The sequence below is a fragment of the Mustela lutreola genome, chromosome 13 (genome assembly GCF_030435805.1).
Source record: "Mustela lutreola isolate mMusLut2 chromosome 13, mMusLut2.pri, whole genome shotgun sequence".
In the NCBI taxonomy this organism is placed as follows: Eukaryota; Metazoa; Chordata; class Mammalia; order Carnivora; family Mustelidae; genus Mustela; species Mustela lutreola.
This window is the reverse complement of record NC_081302.1, coordinates 78,493,682-78,509,645: the sequence shown is the minus strand read 5'-3', so window position 1 is coordinate 78,509,645 and position 15,964 is coordinate 78,493,682. Positions and strand designations below refer to the sequence as shown.

The 15,964-nt window shown below is 38.1% G+C and overlaps 1 protein-coding gene across 16 annotated transcripts in view; it reads right to left on the bottom strand.

The window, feature by feature from the left end:
* RNF6 (ring finger protein 6) overlaps window positions 1–15,759 on the bottom strand; it is a 39,119-nt gene extending 23,360 nt beyond the window's left edge. For 7 of the 16 annotated variants that reach the window (XR_009346858.1, XR_009346862.1, XR_009346863.1 and 4 more), the window contains exons 1-6: window positions 15,619–15,759; window positions 14,867–14,946; window positions 12,670–12,880; window positions 11,685–11,780; window positions 9,050–9,168; window positions 792–864 (exon numbers count right to left, since the gene is read on the bottom strand). Coding sequence is in view for 7 of the 16 variants with exons in the window: in XM_059143878.1 (XP_058999861.1) it covers window positions 792–864; window positions 9,050–9,168; window positions 11,685–11,780; window positions 12,670–12,862 (481 nt within the window). In the remaining 9 variants the exon portion in view is untranslated. Of the gene's footprint in view, window positions 1–791; window positions 865–2,216; window positions 2,247–6,328; window positions 9,169–11,684; window positions 11,781–12,669; window positions 12,881–14,866; window positions 14,947–15,218; window positions 15,374–15,400; window positions 15,527–15,618 lie in introns of those variants that run through there. The other 9 variants (XR_009346865.1, XR_009346864.1, XR_009346866.1 and 6 more) reach the window with 6 other exon arrangements.
* Window positions 15,760–15,964: the final 205 nt, after the last annotated feature.

Below are 15,964 nucleotides of genomic sequence, written 5' to 3'. Positions count from 1 at the left end.
TCTCTCTCTCTCTCTCTCTCACACACATACATACACAGACACACACGCTGCATTTTGGGGGTCAACATTATAAAATCATTGAAGTTGTAATCCTCACCCCCTATTAAGGGGTTATGGCTATTTTTTGTTTCTCATGAGGACTGGCCATTTCAGAAAATGCCTTTTCATAGATATATAGTATACTTCCCTTAGGAGGATGTGGTAATTATCCCTCTCTGTATACTGAATTGAGAAGGTTAAACCTCTGTTCTCACCTGAACTGGTTAAAGAGCTTCATGACAATGTTATATTGAATAAGGTGTTTACTATCATCAGCACTAAGATACAAACAACTTTACTATCAAACAATCACACAGAACACTCTTTAAGATTAAACCTAAAACCTTCTTCTTTGCAAGGAAAAAAAAAATCTGAGTCCAGTTAATGGTGAGACACATTTAGAACTAAGCTGTAAAAGGGCCAACCTGTTCTGCCAAGGCACTGGCAACCACCAAGCCCCTTTCCCACTTGCCTATGTGGTTCTCCTCACGGTCAAAATGACCAGCCTGTCTGCCAGCTCTTTGGCTGGAGGGCCCTTCACCCCCTCCCAGTGGTTGGGGACAGGAGTCAGGAGAGAGAGATGGAGGCAGTGAGGACAAGAAAAGCAGAGCACACACAACCAAAACCACCATTTACAGAGCAAGGTGGCCCGAGGCAGAAGTAGGGGCCTGGTTTAGCCACTGTGGTAAGTAAACAGAGCAGCCAATGAGGAAAGGGTAACTTGAAATTTGAGAAAGACATCTTTGAGGTACCTGGCTGGTCCAGTCCGTAGAGCTTGTGACTCAGTCTTGGGGTGGTGAGTTCAAGCCCTACTCGGATGTAGAGCTTTCATTTTAAAAAAAAAAAAAAAAAAAAGTAAAGAAAGGCTTCCTTTATGGAGTCTCAAGCATCACCATTCAACATTCAAGATAATTTTTTTAAAAATACTTTTTTCAATTTCATTCTTGTTCTCCTTGTTAACTTGCAGGACTATTAGTTTTTTCTGCTTTTGGCTGCACTTAAATCGTACTTCAGAAACACTCTGGGTAATGTAGATTTTTGTGGGCTGGCCTGGGAGCCTTTCCCCTCTTGCCTCAAACCACAAACATATGATATTGTATCTATGGTAAATGTGTTCTGAGTTAAAAAAAAAAAAAAAAAAAACTTACAAACTTTTAATGTAAGAGCCATTTATAAGCCAGGGCCTACCTATTTATGGCACTTTTATTCATTTACTTATTAAATATATACTGAGTGACTTACTATATGTACCAGGCATCATGCCAGATGCTGAGGATAATTTCAAGGAACTCACAGTTCTTTGCAGAAGACAGTGTAGCTGAAGTGCATAATGAGAGGAGCAGGACTTTCATGGGCTCTCAAGCACTTTTGCCTTTCTGGGCCCCTTCCCCCATAAAAAATATTCAAATTATATTCTACTACTATTATTAAAGATAAATATAATAGTTTGAATTATTTTTTTTTCTGACTTAAAAAAAAAATTGAAACACAAAAATGTGATCCTAGAATTCAGGAGAACATTCTGAGTTATAGATGGAGATGTGGGTGTGTGCAGAAAAGATAGCCTTAGGCCTGCATGCAAGATTGACCCTTGGCCAGTATCTAGGAACTTGATTTGGGGAGGGTTTCCGCCCTCCCCAAATCAGTAAGGTTTTCCCTTACTGATAAAAGTGCCTCAATGTACCTAAACTGTGTAAACAATATGTTTATGCTTAGTATTTCCTTTCTTTCTGGGAGTCTAGAATTTCGGTACATGACAGGCAGAGGTGCCTACATGACCAACCCCCAATAAAAACCTTGGGCACTGAGTCTGTAATGAGCTTCCCTCGCAGACAACACTTCTCCCGTGTCCCATTGGATGCTGAAAGAATGTAAGTGTGTCTTGTGTGATTCCACTAGGATAGGACTCTTGGAAGCTTGCCTGGTTTCCTCTACACTTCATCCCATGTGCCTTTTCCCTCTGATTTGTCTCCTTCCCTTATAATAAATCTTAGCTGTGAGCACAACTATGTATGTGGTGTCCCATGAGTCCTAGCCAACCACTAACCTGGGGGTGGTCTTGGGATGTTCCAACACAGAGAGTTATCAGGAAGATTGGGTAATTTCAGTGCTGGCTCAAAATAGAATTAAACCTCTCCCAAGCAACATGATTGCAGTGGGCTGGCCATGTGACCTGAGTCAGAGTAGTATGGTCACTCTGCCTCATCCTACAGACAGAAATAAACATTATAAAGTGCATTGTCTGAAATGCAGCAAAGGGACAAGGGTAACACTCAAGGAAGACTAAAGAAAAGCTCCCAACTACGCCAGTAGCAAAACCTACTTTACTAAGAATTAGAGTGGTAAGATTCCCAAAAATTGGTGCAAGGGCCACAGCTAGTCCCTCTAGCAAATCAAGAATACAAGATTTCTGGGATATGTAACAAGACCCCAACTGAAATTGTTAAGGAGCTGATTAAAAAGTTTTAAGGAAGTTATCTAAAAAGTCCCTAACCTGGGGACACCTGGGTGGTTCAGTTGGTTAAGCAGCTGCCTTCGGCTCAGGTCATGATCCCAGCGTCCTGGGATCGAGTCCCACATCGGGCTCCTTGCTCTGCAGGGAGCCTGCTTCTCCCTCTGACTCTGCCTTCCACTCTGTCTGCCTATGCTTGCTCTCGCTCGCTCTCTCTCTGACAAATAAATAAATAAAATCTTTGGAAAAAAAAAAAAAAAAAGTCCCTAACCTGTTACACAGAGACTTAGTACTGTTCAACACTACAGCAGTTCGTGAACCAAGTACATCAAAGTGCTAAGATCAAAGCTGGTCACTAGCATCTCCTCAAACTTTGAGCCCCCACTACGAATACCCACCCACTGCACAAATAGGGAAATTCTCTCTGGATGTCTTTCTGAAAGTGGTCCTAATTCAGGATCAGGGCCAGCCAGATAGGCTGATGAAACAACTTACTCTACATTCAGATAAGGAAGTCAACAAAGAGATGCTTATAAGACTGGATATTCCTATCAAACATCCCACTAAGCTTGTTAGCAAGATGTGTGTACATTCTCTATCAGTAATCAATGGCACTTCTTCCCACCTTTTTAGTTTGATCTTTATTCCGGTTCACTCTATCAGGTAGATAAAAGTTACATTTATCATTTATCCCATAACCTGGATGGTAAGGGATCACAATTAAACCTGATCAATCCAACCTAATGGAAGAATGAACACCATCCAGGGAAGCAGAACATGTAAGAGTGGCTAAACTGTGTCACTTCACAATACAGACTATATATGAAGTTGGATTATTTCCCACTGGGGAAAATATAACAATTTTTTGCAATTGCACAGAAGACAGTTTAAATACGGTTAAGTAGGGCCATTTTTTCAGTCAAATGTGTAAGAAGGAAGGGCACATATATACTCAGCAACCAAGAGCTTCCTCAGTCTTCACATGAGACAGTTATACAACAGAGGAAAAATACATCTGAAAGTGTTTTTTATTTTGCAGAAGACGTGATTATTTTAAAAGAAAAAAAAAAAAGAGGAAAGGAAAAGTATAGGGGCCAACTCAAAGAATCTTCAGAGATTTAATGCTCAAAATAAAATACAAACCTTGCTGAGAGTAATTATTGTAATTGATCCCTAATTATCTCAAGGGCAGATATGTTCAGGGCCTATTACTTCCATAGTAACCGAAAAGAACTTATGACCCGTCTATGGAGATTGAGGAAAGAAACAGTCACCACTAACACTTGCAGTCATGTCTTCTGGAACATCAAACATTTGGCCTTTTCAGTGATGGATGGCTCTGGCTTGCTGGGAAATCATCTTACGTATTAACAGATAAACCAGCTCTGACTTCCAATGTTATACAGGATTAAGGAAAGGACCCCAAATGAGCTTACTGCCACTGCAAAGGGAGTAATTACCCCTTCATGTGGAGCACTATCCACAATCCCTTGCTCCTCTGGCCAGACGTTATTCAAATGGAGAGGCACAGAAGATAGAAATTCACCAGAAATTCTTGTCTATGAGTAATACTCGTGAAAAAGCCTGAAACGCAGCTTATTAACTATGATCCTTAACACAGGGTCTTCAGATGGCTTGTTCATTTCTTTTCTGGATCCATCCTTCCAACACAGATTCTGCTTTATAACAGAGCAGCCCCTCTCATCATTTGTGAGACAGGAAGGATGTATTTGCATATGGACATTAATCACAAAGACATGCTATATTAGAAAAATATCTTTATGAAGGAGTAAATTTGACTGAAATCTTCTCAAATCATTTCTGCTTTACCAGAATGATACTGAGTGGGAAAAACACAAGCTTTGGAGGCAAATGGTCCTGTGATTGACTGTAAACTCTGCCACTTACTATGTTAAGTGGCAGTAAAACTTCAAGGGGATCTTAGGAGGCTTAAATTATAAATTCATTTTAAATACTGAAAGGAAAATAACCACAGAATGAGTAAGAGACAGTCAAGTACAGGTCAATGCTAGTTGAAATAATATAAATCGAGGATAAAAGAGGGAAAGCTGCTGGGAAGCTGACAGTTTTGAAATAGAAGTTTGCAAGACAACCGCACTATGAAAAACAAGCTCTAAGGACGTGGCATGGAATGCAATATTCAAATGAAGAGTTTCAAACTATTTGTTCCTTTCTATATTGGAACCATAAGGGGTACAATCATTGCTAAATAGAAGCTATAAATAAAAAGCCTTTGTATTTGTCATCAGCCCGTTTACTGGGAAATGAATGAAAATATTAAATACACTTCTTTGTTCCCAACAAGAATACCAACTAGAATACCAATTTACAAAATATATTAAGCTTTCCTGCCATCTTCAGGGAATTTTCCATATATTAGAGGATCCAGTTTTATTTCAAATGCCTATTTGAGAGCTCTTTTCGTGCTGGTCCTACCATGTCTTGCAAAGGACTAAGTCAAACAAAGAATTGTGTTTCTACTTTTTCTTCTTTATCTCTATTTTTTTTTTCCATTTCCCCCTCTTTTGTTCTCCTCTTGATATTCCTAACTGATCAAACCTGGGGAGGTAAAACTTCCTGAAGAATATTCCATATATAAATATATGGATTTAGGGACGCCTGGGTGGCTCAGTTGGTTAAATATATGGATTTAGTCTCTTGTCATACTGGGAACAAATGGTAACACTCAAATGAGATACATGAATAAGGCTGTATTCAAGATAAATGTTTAAATTGGCATAGCTTGTAACACCTCTCCCCCTTCTATTCAGGTGATTTTCCATCTGTGAATGTATCACTCTCACACTTCTTCATACTGAACAAGAAACCAAATAATGTCCTTTTCCCCCCAAATTTTTACTTCCTTCTCTTTCCAGTTTCATTGCCATTGCCCTGCATTAGAGAAAACTGAGGATGATAACTGATGATAAATTGATCACAATGGTTCCTTTATTGTTTTTTTTTTTCTCTCCCTTCCCCATTCCACTGTGTTCTAAACACTACACCACACCAATTTTCCTGAAACTTGAAAGAGGATCTTAGCATTCACCACTAAAATTCATCAAGAGACATCTAAAGTCTGTGAGGTAAAATTAAATTCCTTCTTCTGGTATTTAAAGCCTTCAAACGTCCCAGTCCCATGTCCTATAACTGAACTATAGAAACCATTTACTCCAGACAAAGTCATGACTCTTACTAAAACCTTTCACTCCAGGTGTTAAATGCAGTCCTTAAAAATTCCTGTGTAGGGCACGTGGGTGGCTCAGTGGGTTAAGCCGCTGCCTTCGGCTCAGGTCATGATCCCAGGGTCCTGGAATCGAGTCCCACATCGGGCTCTCTGCTCAGCAGGGAGCCTGCTTCCTCCTCTCTCTCTCTCTCTCTGCCTGCCTCTCTGCCTACTTGTGATCTCTGTCAAATAAATAAATAAAATCTTTAAAAAAGAAAAAAAAAATTCCTGTGTATGCATCTCACATGATGAACTGAATACAGTTACTAATCAGAAAGTAAAACTAAATCTTAAGATACATGTAAGTCTCACAGAATCTGGTCCTAAGGTATTTGTTCTTGTGATCTTGCCCAAACAGTATCACCACAGGAAAACTGTGTCATATATTCATAAACAAACACAGTAACTCATTTTATCAACTGATTTTCAGTTTCTAAGAGCAAATATCCTCTTGCCTATGAAGACAGGGACTATGTCTTCAGCTAAATCCTCAACACCTGTAACAGTGCCTGCACCTTGTAGGTGGAAAAAAAAATTTTTGAATAAATAAACAACAGGGGACCAACAGAAAAGAATAGTTCACATACAGCTTTAGTTTTAATATTTATTGGTAGAAATAGATCTTCAGTGCATACTTTATGTGTTTATATAAATTCTACATTCTCTCTTTTGTTTTGTATTATTTGGAGTTTTCTGGCCTCCAAGTGAACTTAACATATTATCTACGCATTTGATTCTTCAAAGACATTTTTTTTTTTAGATTTTAAAAGTAAATTTAAGAAACCATGCATATTGTATACCTTACTTAATATCCAAAGAATTGTCTGCACGTTCAAAAAAGTCACAAAAAGGCTGAACTCAAGTTAAATAATCTATATGTACTAAAATGTCCATGTTCCATTTCTGAGTAAAGAAATACTTTTTCAGTATTACATATTGCTTGCTGTCTAGTAAGTAAGATTGTCAGAGACGCTTCAGTAAATTATCTCTATTTTTAAATATCTTAATCTACTTCCTCCCAGAGATGATCCTGCAAATGTTAAACATTGTGCCATATGCAGTAATAGCCCAAATGCTTAAATAAGAACCAAACTGTAGTTTTTAGACTGAATAGTTTAACCTTAAAATTATATATCTATATATACATATATGATATGCTGCATATCAAATTTAACATTTCAAATAACTTAAATATATTTAGCAAACATTCAGCCAAACACTCTTTCATGAAAAGATACTGTCCTTAGAACAAAAAATGAATGAAAGGCTTATTTAGACACCAGTGTCTGCACATGGTACTAAGCCTATGGAACATGAAAGTCCACGTAACATCTGCTGTGCTATCAAGAAAAGGAAGATTGACTTTTAACCTACTGAATTGTGCAGATACAAAAGTGCTTAGCATGACAAAATTACCAAAATAAAAACATTTTAAAGATTATTTGGTTCTAGCAATCTTAACTATTCTTTACTTATGAATAATTTAACATTTGCCACTTTAAGTTTTATATAAATTTTCTTTTTAACAAGTTAAAAAAGCACACAAAAAATAGTTCCAACTATAATAATCTGTTCTTTTTCATCCTGGTTAGCTCATCACAAATGATTCAACAAAAGAGCACTTACTCAGCTCTACTAAAATGTACTATTTGAATAGACCCAACACTTCACCCATCGTTTGCTATGCTGGACCCTAAAACAGGCTGCCGACAGATGGGGCAAGTGCAATTCTCTGAGAGCCATCGGTCAATACAATGAATGTGAAATTCGTGCATGCAAGGTAATTGCCTGAGCTTGTTTCCAGTTACGTAGTCACTGATACACACACTACAGATTTTACCTAGTTCACTATCGATACTGTTATGCTCATAGTTCCGAGTGGAAAGATTGTCGATCTGCTCTTTGGTTAAACCACGTATGTGATCATCATCATCACCTTCATTCAGTAAAAAGAAGTGAGCAAGGCGAAGGATAGGAAGTGTTCCAGTTTCAACTAAGTTATTTGAATTTCGTGACTGCCTGCCACCTCGATTATCACTGCTTGGGGCAGGAGGCTGGGTGGTCTGATTTGCACCATGCACTGCAGTGCTGTCTTCTCGGGCCCGCCTGTTTGGGGAGGCACCTTCACTGCGCTGGCTGATGTCATTAGCTGCACCTACGTTACTCAGATCTGAGTGCCTCTCTGGTAAGTGCTGACCATGTCTCTGAATCTCTGACTCAGATTCGGCCTCCATTAAAGAACTCAATTCTCCAAATCCAGTCATGATCTGCCTTAAAATTGACCGAAGAGCCACTGACGATGGTTCAACAAGCTCATTCTCAGAAATCCTACGAAGAGGAACAGTGATAGTACTAACATAGGTCTGAATACCTGACCTCTCTAAACGGGAGATAGTTCGGCGAAAGCCCCCACTGTTGCTTTCGATAGTGACTGTATTTTCTGCCAGCCCTACCCTAGATCGAGTCCTACTTGCAATACTATCCCGATCGCGGTTTTCTCCTGGACGAATCCTTCTCACTTGGAGGTCCAGTGTGATTGTTGGATGTCGTCGTGCGGCAGTTGAGGATCTGCTGGATTCTTCTCCTTCTTCTACTGTTATTCTTGACACAAGTCTTGAGTTAGAGAATGGAGCATAAGCTGTACCACGACGTTCCCTATCTTGCTCTAAAAAGACACGTGTTATACCTCTCCTCCTAACAGACCTTCTCAAGTTTTGCTGTAAAGGTCTACTTTCCCTCTGTGAATTACGATAAACAGTGCCACTTTGTCTCTGAATTGGTGAACGGCTTCGACTACTGAAAGTAGACCGTAATCTTATTGGCTCTAATCTTTGGTTTGTATTCCTCACTGTAACGTTAGTTCTAGCCCCATTTTCCCAAACATGTGCCGCTCCAAACCGCTGCCCCTCCCTTTGCCTGAGTTCACTACCACCCGACTGGTTTGTGTGACCACTGAAATTAGTGCGTGGAACACTAGTTCTAGGAACACCAACTGCTCCCCCAATTCCATTTCTTAATCTTTCCAATGTTGAGGAAGATCCTTCCACTGAATTCTGACCCCTTGAACCAAGCCTGGTCCTTGGGATGTTGGAACTACTACCATTAAAATTCATCGAGGTTTGGCTTCTTGTTCGCCTAGCCACAGGACTAGCTGATCTTTGTTGTCTACTTGTAGTATGATCTCTGCTAATGTCTGAAAATGGAATGCCTGTATGATCTTCACCATGAATTTCAATTCCTCTATTCTCATGATTTATGTGTATTTCCAGACTAAACCGAAACTCTCCACTGTTTGGGTTTGTTCGACTCACAGCTCTCCAAGTTTGGTTCCCATTTTGTCCACTTCGAGTTGCATTTCCTGTGCGTCGAAAGGTGTTCAACCATTCTAGCAGAGAATCTTCATTTGAATTTTCTCTAGGGACTTCTGACTCTGGAAAGCAAACCAAATCAACTTAAGATCAATTCCTAAAATCTATGCTCTTTTATTGAAAGCTTGCAAGATAAAGTTAAATCAAGTTGTATTTAAGAACATCTGTGTATATTTTAATGTATTAAAAATGGCAAAAAACTAAACTTTCTCAAAGAAAGTTGTATACTGTAAGCGTAATATATTCTTATGTATTATAAAAATATAAATACTGTTTAGGCAAAGCCCTGAAAAAATCCTCACTCTTACTTTCTTTGTGTCTGTTACTGGCAAATATTAAGGAAAACGAGAAACAGATCCCATACCAAAATCATACATTTAAAATGCTTTATTCATATGGTAAAATCAATAAAATGTAGTGGCAAAACTTATATGTAATTCACCTTGAATTTGTGGAATCTTTCTGGTGAAGGTAACTCAGCATTTTTGCAATTACATATTTTTGTAACCTTAGGAATTTTATCCTATTTCTCAGGAACTGCCAAAAATGTGTATCTCAAGAAATATGGCTTTCTGAATACAATATTAGAACTACATTATGTCTTTATGTGAAGCTGGAAAACTTTAGACATGTTAAAGACTGTATCCTTACCTGTAAATTGGAGATAATAAAAGTATAAATGTCATAGGGTTATCATGAGAATAAAATAACATACTGCATATAAAATGATTAGTATAATAACTGGCACAGTAACTCTTGGCCGCTACCTATAACATATTTTCTGTTCATTTAGAATGTAAGCTCCGTTTTGTCTTATTTTATTTACCGTTAAATCCCCAACCTCTACAACAGTATCTGGTACAAATCAGACTTCCAATATTGTTCAATGAATCAATTTAGAAGTAAATGTGTCCCTGATAAGCTTTTTTGACTACAATTCTGCTACTATGGGAAACTTGTTTTCCATTTTTAACCAGTGGATCATGTAAAGGGCAAAACTCAACAAAAAGCACTCTAATGCACAGGAACTATACAGATCTTAACTTTAACATTTATTCTACACAAAAATGGCTGTTACATGAGATTGATTTCATTTCATTACTACAATCTCTTATAAAAATGTTTTTTATATGTTAAAGCTATTAATAGGCTTCTGGTGTCAATAAAAATAAACAGCAACTTTAGCCATACCTAAAGATACAAACTAAAACATAATAAAAGAGTTAAGTGTTACCAGCTACAACAATATAGTACAACTATATTGTTGGTTAATATCCAATTTCCATTTTAATTTAGAAAGAAATAGAAGTAAAAGGCAGGTAAAAGCATTCTAAAGGATACCTCCTTCTTTAATTACTAGAATATAGTGATGATGTATATACATAAAGAGTTCACTAATTACCTAACAAAACCTGTCCTGCCTTTCTCCCATTGCAAATGCATTGTGAGCAGCCTGGCAGATGGGTGTGGCCATGTAAACTGTCATCAATGGAATCAGAGTGGAAGTGATAAGCTCACTTTCAGGCTGGTGTCTGAACCTCCTTCTGGAACCTAGATGAGTAGAACCTAGATGCGGCTCTGACTTAGCTTGATCATGCAAACAATACTCTGGAGCAGCAATGTCCCATGAAACTTTCTGCAGTAGTGGAGATATTCTCCATCTGTGCTGTCTAGTACAGAAGTCTCTAACCATGTGCAGTGACTATTGAGCACCTGAATAAGGCTAATAGGAATGAAGAAGTGAATTTTAAAATTATTATTTAAAATTATTTAATTTTTACTTAATTTACATTTAAATGGTCACATGTGGCCAATAGCTCCTGCACTCTATGGCACCGTTGTAGAACTACTCTGCTGGCTGGCTGGCTTCCAGGAGGATTATGGAGTAAAGTTTCCCTATCTTCCCTGAACGGTTAACATGAAAGATAAATTTCCATCTTATTGAATCATTACATTTTTGAGTTTTTAATAGTCTTTGCCCTAATACGATAATCTTAATATAGTATGTGAAACTACCAAAAAAAAAAAAAAGGTGAAACTATACCAATAATAAATACCTCTGGGGAAGGAAATAGAACTGGTAAGAGCTATATTATGTTGGCTTTACTTTTAATTCTGTATACTTCTCTTTAGTTTGAATTTTCTTAAAAACTTCTTATACTATGACTTAGTGTTTTTTCAATAAAATGGCAAACTCAAAAAACAGTAAAAACAATAAAGCAGGTCTCCTCACTCAGTCTTTCTGTATTGCTTGGTACAAATTTTTAGAAGTTTAGTTCCATTACTTTAAAAGAAGTAGTGTGTATATTCTAAGATTAAAAAGAACTATTCTGGTAATTAACTTAATTGTATACTATGAGCTCCCTAAAGGCAATCTGTATATAAAAAGGTTTTTGCATTCAACCCCTGTCCTATACTGCCTAACTACGCTGCTTTGAATATAATGGGTAAATGCTATCTGAATATCACATTAAAACTGGAAAACATTAAAAACAAACATATCATACAAGATCCAGTAAGTACAAATTTGCATTTGCTCCAATCAAACCTGCTCCCAATGGAAAGGAGTCCACAATACCTCTGGTATTTGTCCCATTTCTTAAGTCAGGCTGAGATGCCAGTTGTTCCTTTACTCCATCTAACCTCTGTTGTAGTTCTTCTGACGTTATTTCTCCTAAAAGAATAAAAAATTGCTCACTGAAAGTAATTATTTTAACTACTGTTTTATAAGAACTCCTGAAGGGTAACACTAATCTACAGCAATCTGTAGAAGACATTCTATTATTTTCATGTTCTGTTAAACTAAAGACAGTTAAAAATATTTAATTGACACAGGTATATATCATTGTGGTTGTGTCTCTTATGTTTTATTAAAATAAAAATATAAGATTTAATTTGAATAATTTAAAAGGTCCTCTCAGTTGATATACTAAGGAATCTATAAGCTCTGATTAACAGATTTATGTCTGAGATAAAAAGAAATTTAAAAGGCTGGATTTCTAGAAAACTTTGAAACTGTATTTGAATTTTACCTCAGTAGCTCACTATATGGGTTATCAATATATGATGTGCAAATATGCAATATACAAACATATACCATACAAACATTCAAGTTTTAATTAGTTCATTTTAATTAGTGAAAAGAATTTGTATAAAATTCACAAAGCCACTGGACTTTTGGAATATTATTAATTCAGCTAAATAAGTAAATTATAATACCTCAAAAGAGTCAGAATTGGGTTCTAAATAATATTTTATTTGTACAAATATTACTTAAAAGAGAAATAGGACCATATATGTAAATATTTGACACTATTATGTACATTAAGCTATTTGTTAGCTTGGCATTTGTATAACAGTGCTCCATGTCCAAGATTCATACTTAATTATCAAATACAGAAGTAAGACAGTGATTTTTTATTTTGTTATATTAAAAGGTTCTTAAATTTAAAAATCATGCATTATATTTTGGGAGAGGGAAGCAGGGGGGAAAAAACCCTCCTTATTTTGAAACTCCTCTTACAATGATAGAAAAGGTGTCTCTTCTTTCACCCAACTCTTACCAGGGGTGCCTAAAAGATTGTGGTCTCTCATTAGCCTATAATCTTCATCACTGAGTTCATTAATAAACTGGTAATAGGCTTCTTCTCTGTGGAGACGCTCTTGCTGCCATCTTCTCTCATTTTCGCGATGATTATGGTCCTGAGATGAGGTTTCTTCACTACCATCATGCGATCTAGATCTAGAGGTATTCATACTGAGATTCCTGGCTTTCTGTTCAAACAATATATATTAGATTCAAGCTGTTAGTCATGGACTACACATGGCTTCATGTTTTTAACTTCTATCTCTTTATTTTCATTTTTAAATTTCATTCTCCAGTCATATATTTCATATGCCAAATATTGCACTGAATAACTCATATATAAAATGAAAAAGAGCTTCTTAGGAGACAGACTACAACTGGACCTACTTCTTTGCTCAAAACCACTGTTTACGTCAGGCTAGATCTGGTTTCATCACTCATTTCTAATTCCTGAATACCAAAGTGATTATATCACTTTTTTTTTTTTTTTTAACCTCTTGACTCTCTGGTGAAGTTGATCTAAAAGCCCTCCCTGATGTTTCAAATATCTGGGTACTTCATGTTAGCATATAAATTTTAAGCTGAATTATGCACTTTAAAATTTAAGCTGAATTATGCAGTTTAAGCATAATTTTAAATTATGTTCTTTACTTAATAAACAAAGAGCTATTGGGAGGCTATGGTTTACATTTACTTCCAGCAAAGGTATTCTTCCCAAAATAAAACCCATATTTGTAATATTATCCTCCATTGTAGTTTGTTGAGGTAAAAATAATTTAGCCTACTGTATCTACTGAGCAGACTTGGGGTTAACCTCTTCTTAAACCTAACAGGAAAACAGTACTCAATGCATGGCTTTGAGGACTGTGAATGTACAGCAGAGTACTCTGTGTCTCCCCATAGCAAACCTCATCCCTAGGCCTGGAACAGTTAGTCCTTGAGGTTTCGGAGTACCAGTGAAACTTCCTGGCCTTGCCTAGGCAAACCTTATTTTTGGATTATACTTCAACATCATTTCTTAAAGGCTTATTTTTAAATTGTACAGAAATCAATGGAGAAAATTATTTGTTTCATAAATATTTCTTGAATACATGTATTTAGGGAGTCAACAGTTCTCACTTGGGAAGGCACCAACTTACTTGAGAAAATTTTTTTTAATTTAAATTCAATTAATTAACATATAATGCACTATTATTTTCAGAGGTAGAATTCAGTGATTCATATAACACCCATCATTATATCTCATGTCCTCCTTAATGTCCATCACCCAGTTACCCCACTCCCCCACCCACCCCCGTTCAGCAACCCTCAGTTTGTTTCCCTCAATTAAGGGTCTCTTAATGGTTTGTTTCCCTCTCTGATTTTGTCTTGTTTTATCTTTTCCTCTATTCCCTTATGATCCTGTTTTGTTTCTTAGATTCCACATATGAGTGAGATCATATAATTGTCTCTCGCTGACTGACTTATTTTGCTTAGCACATAATACCCTCTAGTTCCACTTGAGGAGAATTTTAAATGTACAGATGCCCAGATCTCATCTCTAATCCTAAATCAGAGTTTTCCAAGGTAGGGCCCAGGTCTATCTTTAAGAGCTAATTTGGGTGATCCGTGGATGAAATAAACTATTCCTTGACAACTTCTGGATGTTAATAAAGGGTATCTGTAATACAGCACATGACTTAATGGTGGTTGGGGAATCAAACAGCTAGGTGACCAGCAAAGCAATTGTTGCAACTCTGACTCAGTGTTTAAGCAAACTACTTTAAATACAAAATAAATTAGTCTGCAAGTCTGAACTACGTATGAGTAAGCAACTATCATCCAATTTCACTTACATCCTAACATTAGGTTACACATTCAAGGATTTTATTACAGTGATTATTACATAGTTTTTTAAAGGAAAGATCTAGTAGCACTACCCAATCAAACACCAATTAACATTATTAAAAACTCAAGATTTCTTTCCATTTTCAGAATAAACAGGACTAGGCCATCATTAGCCAGGAGCACATTTGGCAGGTACAGCAGTAATACGATTTTTTTGTACTAAACAATCAAAAAAATTGAAAGCTATTATAAAATCAAGCTACCCTACTATTATTCAAAACTGTAAGAGCTTCTTCTCAAAGGTAATTTTTTTAATACAATTAACCACAATTAAACAAAGTGAGTACCTTATTTTCCTTTCAACATGCTTTTAATATAGGCAATGGCATCCATCCAATTGTTTGTGCTTTTTTTGAGAGCTGCCCATCTGAAGCAATAAGAGAGAATGGAATTATTCAATAAATTGTCTCTTTGAAGGACAGGAATGACTAGCAAAGTCAAAGCTCTGCTGCAAAGTCAAAGCAAAATCTTCAGTGGAATTGGTTAGACACTCCCCTAGAAAATTATATCCCCACACAATTAGGTCATTAAAACCTCCCGCAAGGCCCTTTTCTCACACAACAGAAACTAGGCCTTCCCTCCTCCACTGTCAGAGCTCCTGGGATTACAACTCCCCCTCTCAGAGGCCTTCCTTCCTACCCTGCTCCCATTCAGATGTTACCAGGGTTAGGTCTCTCCAGTTTACTTCTGAACCTTCACTTTCTTGCCACCCCCGCCCTCCGTCCCGCTACTGGCTCCTTCCCTGGCCGTTGCGACCGAAGCTCGCGCCGGGGTACGGTTCGCACCACAATAAACAAACTAGGCTCTAGGGCCCAACCAACCTCTTCCCAACCGAGCCTCAAGTAACGCTTCCCTTAGCGACCTGGATTCCCACAGGGAGGCAGGTGACAGACGGCGCATATGAGCCAATCACCAGTTAGGGGGGCGCATTAAGAGAGCAGTTAACCAATCGGAAAAGAGATGGGGGCCAAGGAGGACTGGCTTTCCTCAGCGTCTCCCGGAAGTAGTGGCCGAGCCCGGAGCTTTCCCCCCAGCTTACCTCGTCCGGAGGTGGGCCGTCCTCTTATTCCCCAAAGGAAAGTCTGTGGCGGGTGGCGCGCCACTGGGGTCCTGGAAGGCTGTGACCCACGGGCGAGAGGGCTAGCCTCCGGAGGCCGCTGCGCCCTCTAACCGTTGACTGAAAGGAGAAGCCGGAAGTTCGTGCCGCGGCACTCCGTGAGGGAGTCGTCCACCTGGCGGGGCGGCTCCGGAGGAGGGATGAAGGCCCCGGCCCTCCTTTCCTCACGGCCAGGTGCCCCCTCGGACGAGTGGAGACGCCGCACCGCCGGCTGGACGCTCGCGGGTGCGTTTGAAAATTGAGTCCGGAGGGATCCTAGGGTGCTAGC